The sequence below is a fragment of the Cylas formicarius genome, unplaced genomic scaffold, assembly GCF_029955315.1.
Source record: "Cylas formicarius isolate icCylForm1 unplaced genomic scaffold, icCylForm1.1 PGA_scaffold_7__23_contigs__length_41026272, whole genome shotgun sequence".
Classification (NCBI taxonomy): Eukaryota; Metazoa; Arthropoda; class Insecta; order Coleoptera; family Brentidae; genus Cylas; species Cylas formicarius.
The window spans coordinates 30,574,521-30,589,398 of NW_026844352.1; the positions used below are offsets into that span (position 1 = coordinate 30,574,521).

At 33.5% G+C, this 14,878-nt stretch overlaps 1 protein-coding gene across 4 annotated transcripts in view; it reads left to right on the forward strand.

Annotated features, from left to right (window-relative positions):
* Positions 1-1,407: 1,407 nt before the first annotated feature.
* The window catches only part of LOC132705531 (paired box protein Pax-6-like), a 64,434-nt gene continuing 50,963 nt past the window's right edge, over positions 1,408-14,878 (forward strand). For 3 of the 4 annotated variants that reach the window (XM_060676155.1, XM_060676154.1, XM_060676157.1), the window contains exon 1: positions 1,408-1,798. In XM_060676155.1, the coding sequence (XP_060532138.1) occupies positions 1,594-1,798 (205 nt within the window). In that variant the 5' untranslated portion in view covers positions 1,408-1,593. Of the gene's footprint in view, positions 1,804-14,878 lie in introns of all 4 variants that reach the window. The other variant, XM_060676158.1, reaches the window with a different exon arrangement.

The following is a 14,878-nucleotide window of genomic DNA, read 5'->3' on the forward strand; positions in this document are numbered from 1 at the left end:
ATTAGAAAGTGAATCTCAAGTGACGGAAAACGCGAACCCATTTACAATGCGTATGCGTCAAACTATAGGTTAATTAAAAATTGTGACAATCAGTTGTGACAGTTCCCAATCACGTTTCAAATTGTGACTGTATAGAAAAAAAACTGTCGGTCTAATTATACGAAACTGTTTCTGAGTATCGGTTGGAACGAACCTATGAACACGAAACCAAAACTGGCAACGAAATTCTGATGCCCTTTATACATAAGTGTCAGCTATATAAAACGCTCGATTGGCATGTATCATCTAAAAAAAAAAGAAAACGTGGGTCCGGAAATGATGATAGTTTTCAATGACAAGGTGGGGTAAATATACAAGAAAGTTTTCTTGCAATATGTTAAATATTTTTGCAAGATTTTGTTGATATTAAAATTGTGAAGTCCAGTGCCGTGCCAGAAGATATCTTAACGAATAGGTTTGTCACAGAAATATTAATGTTATATATTTTGAATAAACCACTAAAAATAGAACTAGAAAAATCATGAATATTGACGAAACGTATTTTCATGTATGATTATTTTTGATACAATAAATAAATTTTAAAATATTAAAATATATATTTTTTTAATGTTGGACGTCCTGTATCTTGGAAACTAAGCATTTCCCGATGTGCTTTTTTTTTTCGAAACACCGCGTAGGAAAGCGTTAAAACAAAGTTTCATTTATTTGTTACGGCGAAATTTATTACTTTAAATATTTTGGGAAAATATTACCCAATCATTTTCTTTCAATTTTCCTGTAGGTATATCGAACATGTCTGGTGGCAAATAAATTTTCTGAATTAAAATTAAGTGAAGGTGGATGAGGAAGAACGGTGATGTGGGATAGTAGTAACACCCGTGGTTACAGGTGATGTTTCTGAAAACTCTACATTTTTGTCCCAGTCGTAAAACATTTTTTGTATTTAAAAAGATGACATTTTCAATTTATGCGTAGTTTTTCTGGTTGTAATTAAAGGTAAAGATAAAGAGGAGACCAAACAAAAGAGAACAGTTCACGCGCCACGCAATTAATTAATTACAAGTCCCCCTTTCGAAATTGCGTAAGTGAATAATTAAGCTACTCCAAACTTTCCGATGAACAAACGTTTGTATTAGCCGTAAACAAGAAATAAATCCGACGAACACGTAAAAATAGCATCCCGTCCGGACACCTCCTCGCCACGCATATCCGTTACGCGTAATAGTTATAGACACGGGCAATACGTCAATAAAATATTGTACCGGTTATCAATGATCTATTATCGCCGTCCTCTAGCGTTTTGTGTGCTTCCTTCTCACTTGAGCCGTGCCCGGTGGATACCTAGTGGAAGCTAAGCAAATCCAGTGGGCAAGGCGCAAAGAGGGTAAAGCCTGCCTATCGAGTGAACACCAACCAACGCGGAGCAGCGTTAAAAAACGCTCGCTTACCTGCAAGGTAGCTACGCAGTCATTCACTGTCTTGCTTGCGACCGATGAGCTTCACCGGTTCCGTAGTGTACAAATACAAACCACCGTGTATCGGGTTGTTTAAAAAGTCGCTCAATGAACGATCGGGTTCCGTTTTGTTGATAAGATGTTAATTTCGAACGGTACGAGTACGTTGGGCACCGGAAACGATTTTTCAAGTGTCGCGGCGTTGTCTGGGTGTTGCTCTGTTCCTGTTGCTCCGGGCGGCAGATCATCCACGATCGTCAACTGGAAAATGGATTCCGTCGGATTGCCCGTGCCAAATACCGCCCCCAGCGTTTTGCCCAACGCCATGCCTTTATCGCCGACAGGTTAGGTGATAAAATAATATGAATTTTTAATCGATTGGCGTGTTGTTCGTTAACCGTGGCCGACATTGAATATTGAAGGTGCCAATGCAAAAAACACCTCAGTCTCATTATAAAGTTTTCTTGTTGAAATTATCGAAAACCTTAGAGTGACGAAAAAAACAATTGTTCGAAACTGGACTTGGGTACTCTTATCTTGGATCGAGGCACTTGGATTTAATGAAATTTTAATAAAAGTGCGCTTCGCGTTTTTAAAATAATTTTGATATTTAAGAAGTGTTTTTTAGCCAATTCCATTTTGTAAAAGACGCGCGGTTGAAATATTTTCGCTTAAAGTTCTTTTAAACAATTCTTTGCCTTTCTTTTCTTTCCAAAATGACTTATAGGCAGATTTTGCAAGCTGATTATTTTGGCGCATGTTTCATTCAATTGGCAACTTTTTATAAAACTGTATATAATAATCAGTTATCTTACATCCGTTTTGGAAACAGTGGTCGAAAGCTTGCGAAAATTTGGGGCTTAATGGGTTTTCGATTTTAATTCAAAAATGTCTAAACAAAATTTTCCTATGAAAAAAACATTTTTCTCAAATATATTTTCCCTTATTTTGTTAGATTTATGCGAGAAAAAAAAATGTTTTATTTATTGTTATTTTGATTCAAATATTCATGTACTGAACTGTTGAATCTGCCTATGTACTTTGCATTAGAGGCGGGTTCATATTAGTAACCTCCATTGCTATTCAAGAAACACTATTGTATTCATTTTAAATTAAACGGCAAATTGGCGTGTTTTATTAATTACAAGTCAAAAGTGTTTATACTTTATAACGCTGCTCAAATGGATAGTTCATTAACTGAAATGTTAAAGGTACTTTAGCATACAAGCTACGAGAACATATAAAAATTCAATTTGAAAATGAAGATCTTAAATTCACAAATGACGTAAAAAACTTACGTGTGCCCTAATGGATGATCAACTGAGGTATAATGACCACATTTCTAATTTATGTAAAAATAGTTATATATCCATCAACACGCTACATGCAAATAAGCATCTACATTGAATTTTAAAGGTCGTATATCAGAAGAAAAACATATTTAGGTTGAAATGTCTCAAAACTGTTTCAATTTTTACTTTCAATTCTGGTATGATTATGAATTTTTTTTCTACTTCCTGCTGTAAAATACCTAATTATAGTCAGATCTAGCGTGGGGAAAGTGTCATTTTACCACGTCAGTCTCGTTTTCCACGGATCCGAGCCACTTCGGATATTTCCGGAATATTACCGCACAGTTTTGGGAGCAATCGGTTGTTTTCGGAGATATTACCGCACAGCTTAAAATTTGAAGGTCATATGTCAGTGAATGGATCCATGATGTTTTGCAAAAATGTACTTCATTGATTCTCGATTATCCTTTTCTTACGTGCTTTCGATTAGGGCGATACATACTTAATCGAAAAATATCTAGGCAAAATTTTTATGTGAAAAAACATTTTATTCAAATAAAATAAAATAATATTTTTTATATTATTTTAATTCATATATTCATAAACTCAAAGATTAAACCTGCCTAAGTACTTTGCATTAAAGGCATTCAAAACACTATTATATTTATTTTAAAGTAGATTGAAAATTGATATTAATTACAAGTCAAAAGTGTTTTACTTTATAACGCTGCTCAAATGGATGGTTCATTAACGGACAAATAAAAATGTTAAATGCGTTTTAGCATACAATCTACAATTTTTTTGCGAGAACATATTAAAATTCAATTTGAAAATGAAGATCTTAAATTTACAAATGAAGCAAAAATTGAGAAAAAAAATTATATTCCTATCCCTCAACACGCCCCATTCAAATAAACATATAGTGCGAAAAAATCTCTCTAAAACCTATAAAACAATTGTTTTGCATTGTTTTTCTATCGTGCTCCTGTGGACTACTATGGAAATTTCGCAAAATCGATGTAATTTTATTGTGCATATTCCCTGTATAAAGCGTTTTCTACTTATCGCCGAAGTTCAAACTCACAACAAACTTTGATAAATATAAAAAATTGTACAAGCAATAACGATTTCCAATTATATTATCTCGCGCACCCTGTATCTTCGACGAAACTTGAAACTCTCTGTCTCTACACAATATTCGAGACTTTAAACGAAATTTTAAGATGTTTTTCAATTATGGATAATAATTTATCCACGACAATGGCAATTTTCAGGGTCTTTTACATTTTTTTTTACCATAATCGACACACCTTGTTCATATTAGAAAAAATTCCGAAAATGGAGGTTATAGCCCTGAATCTTCCACGTTTCTTAGTCCAAGAATTTTTCTAAAATAGTAAATGGTTTTCAAGAAAATAAGATTTTTTTGAAACCATGCAGTGCGTCGTAATAATCAATGACGTCATCGCACCTTGACAGCCCTGTGTGATAGATGAAAACCCCAAAAACAAAAGTTGTAGCTCTTGATGCGGCCTATGACACCATTAGCCATATTTTTTATGATTTTTGATTTGCGGTTAATAATTTACTCTGGAAAAGAACAATTTTCAAAGTCTTTTAGGTGTCTATAATTTAAAAACCCTGTATACAATCGAACAAATGCCTAAAATAAATGTTATTGGACTGGGTGTACGGTTATTACCAAAAAAAAAAATCAAAAATTTTTAAAAAATACTTGATAAAATATGATTGTACCGAATTTCTATTGCTTAAATGTGGATACGGACTTTTAATTCTCTGCTAAATTTGAATTTGATATCTGCAAGAAAATGACCTCTGAATCATAGTCTTTCAGTTATAACCCATTTTTCATTTTTTTAAAAATTTGCGGCGCACCCTGTATATTTTTGAAAAATTGTCAAGAATAAAATTTTATGGAGCTGTATCTTCTGCGTCTTCTGGTCCAAGAATGTTTTTGGTCTCGTAAACGGTTTTGGAAAAATCATATTTTTTGTGGAGCCTTGCACCCGCGATTTTTTATTTTTTTAGAATAGAACAAATATGAAGTCGATCGCTTCAAATTTCGGACACTTATCGTGTTTCATAGCAATGTCCAAAAAACAGTCGAAAATCGCTAAAAAAAGATAGATGCCCGAGTCAGACCAAGACCATTTATTATAGGCTGATGTATCTCGTTAAAAAGGAGGTGAATTTCAATTTGGTAGCCCAAGCGGTTACAAAGTTATTCCGGAAGAACCAAAAGACGAGTACGAAGAACGGAAAACGGACAGACAAAAAAAATTTTTTTTTTTCAACGCCGATCATTTCTGTACCAACGACGGTCCCCTAGGACCTACCGTCACAGAGATATAGAATTTTTATACCAGCGTAGATACTTTCGAAAAATTCGATTTCATCGATTTTCGAAAGTAACAAGATTAGAAAAAATTCAGAATAGCGTTTATGGCTTAACAAAGAACGTATTTCAGAAAAAATGTTTGAGTTGAAATCTCTAAAACTAAATACCTGTTTCAATTTTTACTAGCAATTCCTGTATTTAAGGTTATGAAATATTCTTTATTAACGTACTTGAAGAATAGTTTAGTGTTTGGATATGAAATTCACCTTGCTCTTCTACACAAATTTTGAGGACGAAATAATAAAAATACTAAAATTTAAGGTAAGAAAATATCCGAAGGATGCATTACCTATTTTCATTTCATTCTCTAACAACGAGCTGAAAAAATCTGACGAAGTGATGGTCCGACGTATTCCTGATTGAGTGGTTTGGGACTCGCCTAAATACGTTACCGGTTAAATGAATCGAGTGAGTTGACCTGTTTTATTCTACTTTTATTTTTATTTAACTATGTAATTTACATTCAACATTGAGTAGAAGATTTTTTTTTCAAACAATTAAAAAATTATACTTCAACTATATGCGAACAAAACCCTATGCCGGTAAAACACAATAAATGTAGCAAATCGCGTTGGTCTGATCGCCTTATACAATTACGATACTTTGTGCTAAGCTCTAATGCGATAGGTCGACTGTAACTCCTTTCATTTTAATGTTTATAATCGATAAATCAATACAAAGCTGTATCAATCATTTATTGTGATTTCACAATATATATTTTACACAAAAGATTGGGCCCCGTTACAAATAGGCCTCCCGGCATATAATAGATGACTGAAAAGAGTCAAACCCAAACATCAAATTGAAAACTATTGTATAGTTTGCATTAGACGATATTAATCAGGTTTTTTGACAAATTTTAGAAAGGTTAGGTTGGGCAAGTTGCGGCGTAAATGTTTAAATTAATTATAAACCCTCATCATGCCAAGTATAAATTTAGGCTCGTAGCAAAAGAATACCTTTTTGTCGTCTTATTGTTTAAAGTTTTAATAACGATGTCAGCAAAAGAATAAGCTATCATGTCATGCATTATAGTATATTTATAGGATTTCCATTCGATTCATTTAAACACTTCAATTTTTTGGTTACATCCTCGAACCAGTTGATTAGTTGTCATATCGCCAAATCTCATAATATTAAAATTATGTGGTATATTTTTAAACGAAAGTTTGATTTGTCATATTTACAAAAAAAAGGAGTTAATCAAAATTTAATATTATGGGTTTGCAAATCATTTGAAACCGAAAGTCCGAGGAATAACGGGGGGCTCTACAGGAAAAATTATAAAACTGGCCACGGTCCTGAAGTATTCGACCAAGACAGGTTTACAGGGTTATAGGGTTACAAAGTAATTATAAAAGGCTATCCGTTATGGTGTTTGTAGATGTAACTTCCAATAAGATGGCACCGACATTTTTTAATTGAATCTCACAAATTGCTAATTCGTTATTGGGGTGACAATCTGATTGATGATCACCGTTTCTTTTGCCGACTTAATGTTTGTTCAGAGACTGGGTACTTTCCATCCATATTGAAAACAGCCGTAGTTTATCCAATTCCGAAGGTTGCTTCTCCATCCAGCGTCAATGATCTTAGACCAATGTGTTGGAGAAGGTTGTTTATCAGGAAGTACTTTCGTATACAACTAGTCATAATATAATTTTATCCAACTAGTCAGCACTAATAATTAAAAGTTTAGATAAAAATATTTCAACGATACTAGTCTTACGTGACTTTTCAAAGGCCTTCGATTGCGTGAACCATAAGTTATTGTGCGTTAAACTAAAGTACTTTGGTTTCAAGGATCGATCTGTATCTTTTTTCCAGTCGTATTTAAATAATAGGCAGCAGTTCGTTAGGACTAATATCGCTATATCAGATTTGGGAAACGTTATTTCGGGAGTGCCACAGGGTTCAATTCTTGGACCTCTGTTGTATCTCTTGTGCATATTTGATATGTCTAAGGAACTTAAATTTTCCCAAATTCATTCATGTGCTGATGGCACCCAGCTGTTACACACATTTAATTAAGCTAAGTATGATAACGTCGAAGCTAATCTTAAAAGTCTTTTTCAGTATAGTAAAAACAATTATGCTATTTGCTCCCCCTAGAAGCTATAATTTTTTGAGAGATCATACTAAAATTCAATTGGAAAATGAAGATCTTAAATTTACAAATGAAGGAAAAACTTAGGAGTAATAATTGATAGTCAATGCAAATAAACATATATTGAATTTTACAGTACGAAAAAAACTCTCTGAGGCGTGTGTCCTTTCTAAAGTTATATACGGTCTTCTATTATACTATCCATTCTTAACCGTTGCTGATAAATCCAGACTACAAAAATCCAGAACAGCTGTGCCCGATTCGTTTTTGTTTTGAGAAAGTTCGATCGTACATCAGAAAAAACTATTTGCGATGAAATGGTTTAAAATTAAATATCTGTTTCAATTTTTACTTGCAATTGTTGTATTTAAGCTCAGTTCTATTATTTAGGAAGAAATTTAAGGTCCACTTATTGCAATTATAAAATTGTCTGTCCTAAAAAAATTAGTATTTTTCCAATAAAGAATTTTTAGACTCTTATTATTATTATAACTTGTTATTTCATAATATTCGGTTAATATTGAGTACCTGAGATCAAGCTCTTAAGCTAGGCTTCGCCGTTTGAGATGTGTAACTATATTTGTTATGTCTTATTAGTAACTGTCTAAACCTTGTGCAATAATTTAAAATATTTCAATAAGGACTATTATTATTGTTATGTACTATGTACAACAAAGAAGTTTTAACCTGACCTTCATTTATCAAGCAATCACATGATTTTTTTACCAAATCAAAAAATATTCTTAAAAAAATTAGAATTTGAATTTTAAAGTCCACTTATTGCAATTATAAATTTGTCTGTCCTAAACAAATTAGTATTTTACCGATAAAGAATTGTTAGACTCTTATAATTATTATAGCTTGTTGTTTCATAATATTCGGTTAATATTGAGTACCTGAGATCAAGATCTTAAGCTAGACTTCGTCGTTTGAGATATGTAACTATATTAGTTATGTCTTATTAGTAAGTGTCTAAATCTTGTGCAATAATTTAAAATATCTCAATAAAGACTATTATTATTATGTACTATAGTAAACCAACAAAGAAGTTTTAACCTGGCCTTCATTTATCAAGCAATCACATGATTTTTTTACCAAATCAAAAAATATTCTTACACAAATTAGAATTTTCCGGAACTGGTTTATTACTTGATTTGTTCGAAACTCACCTTTGCAATTGATTTTCTACTTGTTAGAGGCTCCTGGCAGGGCTATTCGACAACAAACAGGTGTGGAGTTCTTATTGGCAACCCCAATGTGTTACAGTTTCAAGTGCTTAATGTATACCAGATAAGATGGTACCCGGATAAAACTTACAAATTAATGCGAGAACATGTGTTCCGACAATGTACCAGATATTACATCAGATTTCGTTAAACAATTCGCAGATGGTGATATAAATTTCGATACACAGTATGATATAACATTTTAAAATTACACACCAGATTTTTTAGCAGCTTGCGTATCAATTTGCAAGTTTGGTTTGAATTTTGTGATGGGCATATTAAGTATTAATTTCCGCTTAATAAAGACTAATATTGTCGTGTGTCTCCGTTGTCTTATTACGATAAAAATAACAGAGATTTATTTTAACAACATTCAATCGGGACTTGAACCGCAATGAAATTTTCTTCGTCTTTTTCTAACTAGAAATGCGTTAGCGTACATTTCTGAGGCAAAATAATTCTATTCACCTATGTTTAGTTTAGTATAAAAAAGTTAATATTGAAACAGATTCAGGAGATTAAAGAAATTAAAATTAGATACGATAGATAAAACTTCTTATTTTTTTTTAAAACGGCGAACTTTACTATAAATATGAAATAAGGGGTGCTTTTTTTTCTATGTTTAGAACTTTAAGTTGCAATAAAACAACGATGGATTATTCGATTAACATGAATTTTATTTATCCGAAAGATGATCTTGTGGCATTACATTTTAAATATGACTTCTGGAATATGACCGCCACGGCTGGCGCGGATGTAGTCCAACCTGGACGTCCAATTTTCGATGACTTTTTTCAACATTTGTGGCCATATATCGGCAATAACCCGGCGAATGTTGTCTTCCAAATGGTCAAGCGTCTGTGGCTTATCGGCATAGACCAATGACTTTACATAGCCTCACAGAAAGTAGTTTAGCGGTGTTAAATCACAAGATCTTGGAGGCCAATTCACAGGTCCAAAACGTGAAATTAGGCGGTCACCAAACGTGTCTTTCAATAAATCGATTGTGACACGAGCTGTGTGACATGTTGCGCCGTCTTGTGTTGTTATTCAATTCAGGAATGAAAGAGTTAGTAATCATATATCTATACCGATCATCATTAACTGTAACGTTCTGGCCATCATCGTTTTTGAAGAAGTACGGACCACTGATTCCACCAGCCCATAAAGCGCACCAAGCAGTCAGTTTTTCTGGATGTAACGGTGTTTCGACATACACTTGAGGATTAGCTTCGCTCCACATGCGGCAGTTTTGTTTGTCGACGTAGCCATTCTAGCAGAAGTGTGCTTCATCGCTAAACAAAATTCGCTTATGAAAATCGGGAACAACGGCAATCTTGTTTTGGGCCCATTCGACGAATCCACGCCTTACTTGATGATCGTTTGGCTTCAATTCTTGCACGAGTTGGATTTTGTAAGCACGTAAACCAAGATCCTTCCGCAAAATCTTCCATAAAGTGGATGGACACAGATCCAATTCCTGTGCTCGATGGCGGATGGACTCATTCGGGTCTTCCCCAATGCTACGCTCTACAGCAGCAATAGCGTCTTCTGTACGCACCCTACGGCGTCTCTGGGGATGCGAGTTAACAATAAGAGTAACCGTGGTGCGAAAACGTTCCATGGTTAATCGAATTAACTGCTCTGATGGACGATTTTGTCGACGATAAAATGGACGTAGTGCGCGATACGTATTCCGCACGGAACCATTATTTTCGAAATAAAATTGCACTATTTGCAAGCGTTGTTCAGGCGTGAGTCTATTCATGATGAATTGCTAAACCAAACTGAGAATAAATCACTTGACAGCTGTTAAATCGGTAGCCATCTTGAACAGTAATGCCAACTTAAAGTTCTATACATCGAAAAAAAACACCCATTATAATGCATAAAGGTTAGAGTGACCGACATTTTTTTTTCATCTTAAACCAAAAATGGTTTACCAATTTTATCTTAAAGAGAGAAGTAACCACAAAAATATTCTTATTCAATAAGATTTGATTGTGGAACGTATAACATAAAGATTAAAGCAATCCAATAACTCTTGAAGAAAAACTACAGGAGGCAAGAATTGTTTGGGAGTACAAGTCAGAGAGGGGACGAAAAAATAATGTTAATCGATCAAAATAATATTCTTACACAAAATATTTCTAGAATTATATTATTAGAAAAAATATGCATCCTTCAATTGAAGAACAAAATTAAAACTAAGAAGGTGAAGGAAATATAATTTTGGTTAATTAATGTTTTGAAAAATTTACATTAACCCGAAATTATTAAGTCGTCTATTGTGTATAGTCCCAAGTATTCACTTCCCTGACCTCTTGGCAATTTCTTATAGTCTTCTTAGGTGCTTTTAACGCCTTTATTGCCGTCTAACTTCCCGAAAATACGTTAATTCCTTTCCGCACAAGTTGCTTCCTTTCCAGCATGCTCCAGCAGATCTTACGTGCACTTCGGCTTGAAATTCACTGGGATATGTGCCAAGACCCATTGATACTTCCGTCCTTTCGTTCTCTCCTTAAATTCGAACCCCAACGCCTTCATACGTTTGGGAGCCGTCAGTGTACCAATGGTCCTGACTCCATGACTTCATTCTTACTCTGAACTTATTGCTGCTTGGCAAGTTCACTTCATTGATGTCTTAGCCATCATGTCTAATGGGATCCCTAGAATGCCGTAGTTTAATACGTTATGGAGCCCTCTTGCTTTGCCTCTTCTCTCCATCTAGATAAATATGGATGAAATGTTAAAAACCATTTACTTATCTATACAAATTTGTTGCTAGGTTTTCTGAAATGTAAATTTCTTGAAAGACAAAACATAGGCGTTATTTATTTATTTTATTTTATTATTATATATTAAATAGAAACCTACTTTTTGAGCCCGTTTGTATACGGTCTAATTCTTTACTTTTGTCTGATAATTTTGGATAGTTTCTTGTTGATGTTTGTAACTCTGATATTTAATGGTTAACTATTAGTGGATTTTCTGGTTTTTCCAAAAATATCGCACACTGTACAGGGTGTTAGTAATTGGAGTGTTATTAACAAGAAAAACTTATTTCTGAACTAGATAGAGCAAAATCGACTTACATGTCAAGGCTCGAGTTTTGAGAAACATTCAAAGTTAAACTTAAAATGTTTCTACAGTTCTCCGTTTTCTCATTAATGAATACCACCTTATTTTATATGGCAGTCATAGGTGGCTACGGTCTTAAACAAATGCGTGTGGCGAGCCCTTTTCAGCCATAGAGATTTGTTGATTTGTTGAAGGAAATATAGGGCATTTTTTGTTTATGCATTAGTAGGTTGCGCATGATTGTCAGTTAAGGAAAGCTTTAATTCTTTGACATGATAAACTGTTACACTTTGTCAAACGGACATTCGGTGGTAGCCAATGAACTTTATTTCAATACATATCCAGAGCGACACCAACTAGACAAGCGAATATTTCGGAAGTTAAAAAATAATTTACGGAAGTTTCAAAAAGCCAATGCAAAATTAAAACCACTTAAATGGAGAACAGGAAATCCGTGATTGGAATATAATTGGAGAAATATTAGAAAATGCAACAAATCCTCACAGGCACTAGCAGACGCGACAAATGCTGGAAAAACTAAAGGTTTGACTACTTGAAAAAAAACAAATTCGAGCCATATCGCGCCAGAAATGTCTACCAATGAACATGAAGGGCATGTCGGTAAAAGGATATAATTTTGCAACTGGTTTATCGGAAAATACAGTATTTGGAGTGATAAAGCAAAAATTGACTGTTCCGGAATATTTAACAGATACAATTCTTATCGCTGGAGCACAAAAATCCTCATGCTGTAGTGTATCAAAATAAGCAAGGTCACTTTGGATTTAATGTATGGGTAGGAATTTACCGAGGTAGATTTGTGGGAGCTTATTTTTTTAATGAAAATCTGACAACGGATGGAAAACTTGCCATTAATTCTTGGAAGGAGTATTTATATCAGCAAGATGGTTGCCACGCTCACAATACACTGATTGTAAGTGAATTTTTAAATGAAGAGTTTGGATAATGGAGATCGTGTGATATAACTCCTCTATGTTTTTTTTTATTGGGGAGATTAGAAGATCTCATATTTGAAGATAAAGGAAGAAAGCCGCTCGAGAAGCGTTTGCTTCCATCAATCCCATAGAGTTAGTGAATAGTTGCCATTCAGTACGAAAAATGTTGGCCCAATTTAAACATTTGCGATAATGTAAAAGGTTAAATTTTAATATTTTGTATTCTAATATTTATTGCGTTTTGTTTATTATGTTAAAATAACTATAATTTCGTGTTCGAAATAAACAAAAATATTAAAATTAAATTTTAAAAATAATATCTAAAATATTAAATAGTTAACGGTTTCGTGTTTTTCACTTGAGTTGTTTTAAATTGGCCTTATTTTTTTAATGTTCCAGTTTCGTCTTTTTTAATATATTATGCACGGCCTACTAATACATAAAGAAAAAATGCCCTATAGTTCCGCCATTGTTCACCACAGATACAAAGAAATCTATCTGCCCACTATGATTGCCGTATAAAATAAGAAAGTTGTATTCATTGATGAGAAAACGGAGAACTGCGGACAAAATCTGAGTACGCCACTGTATTTGCCTTGAAAAAGGGCCGAAAATTGAAAAGCGCCCTATATCTCTGTTGGTAGTGAGGATATCGCCATGCGCTTTTAACCATTAACTGTCGATCGATCGAAAGTCGATTTTGCTCTATCTAGTTCAGAAATAGGTTTTAACTATTACGACCACAGAGACTATTCTGATTGATCTTGAAACTTTATATTACATCAGTCTTTCTAGAAAGTATTTTTTTGTGATTATTGGTTGTATGTTCTACCTCTGTTGCAGTCTAGTTGTTATTGTTATTATTTGATGTATTGTAAGGTTTTATTTTATTTATGGCAATTGGTACTTGATAAATTTTGAACATTTAATAAACGTGTTAGCGTTTAGCGCTGTCCATTACTTTAAATTATTTTAATCTTTTTTTACTGCGTTAAATTTTTCAGCTATAATAAAAAATTTATATATATTTAAATGGCCTGTTTAAACCTGAGCGCTTTTGCATTTCAATAATTTTATGGCAAACGGCATTAATCATTTCGCATTAAATGAAATAATAATTAAAGGTTACATATAAAGAATCACAATGTGGCGTATAAATTAGGCCAGCTTGCGGGAATGCAGGCAGCTTTTAGATTCCATCGAACGAAAACCGAAATAAATAAATCAATTAATGATGCTAATTAATTTAGTTTTTCTGATATCGAGAAGAAACTTGCACAATGTTTGTTAAAATTAATATTTATACGGCGTTTAAAGTAAATACTTCGCATCGAATTAAAGTTTATAAACCAGTAAATCTTGATAATTGATATCAATTAGCCACGTCGGTGAATAAAAAGTGACACAAACATTCCTTTGTAAAAAGCTAATGACAAATTACTATTCCGGATGAAGACGAAAATACTCGTTACAATGGAGTTACTTGATAATCTAGTTTCTTCATACCTCACTGTTAAAATCAGAGATAAGTAAGCTCTTCGCACACCCTTGGAAAATACCTTTATTAAATCGTCCAAATACGGAAAATAGTTTTTGCAATTTGCAAGTAAGAACATTTGGCTATAAAAATCCTCTTTTTATATATTCCATAAATGACTCCCACAAATAGGTAGGAATAGGTATCGTTAAATACTTTAACAATTCTTTTTATTGCATATTGTATTATTTCATAACTTCAAATTCTTGAGCCCTGCATATACCACAAGGTGCATATTAAAATATTAATATTGTTAATGGTGAAGAAATAATATCTGACAAAGAACCAGAAATTATTTGCCAAAACGTGCGTAACAAAAAAAAACAAATTAATAACTTAATTTTATTATAAGTACTCACATGGTCCTATTCTTAGAGACTCAAGTAATGTCTGACTCGGGCAAAACTTTTGGATCACACAACGGCTTTGCTTATCTAGCCCCGTCTCTGGAGTAATAAAAAGTTTTGGTGAGCATCCAACAAATCTCCAAAACATTACTTAGCTAGGAACAACAAAGCAACTAAAATCATCTGCCAAAACGTCTTTAACGAAAGACATATGATAAAATCGATTATTCCAGTGTTACAAGTGCCGACTTGATCCCTTTGTAGAGACTGAAGTAATGTCTGATTTGAAGAAAAGTTTCAGCACATCTCGTCGGGGCCTTGCTTATCTAGCTCCAAAAGATGAATTAGGTAGGCACAACAAACCTGCTGAAATTATCTTCCAATCTATCCACTGGCACCAACCAGTTTTAACTAACACAGTTCAACACAACAGATCTCATATTTTGATATTGTTATTGT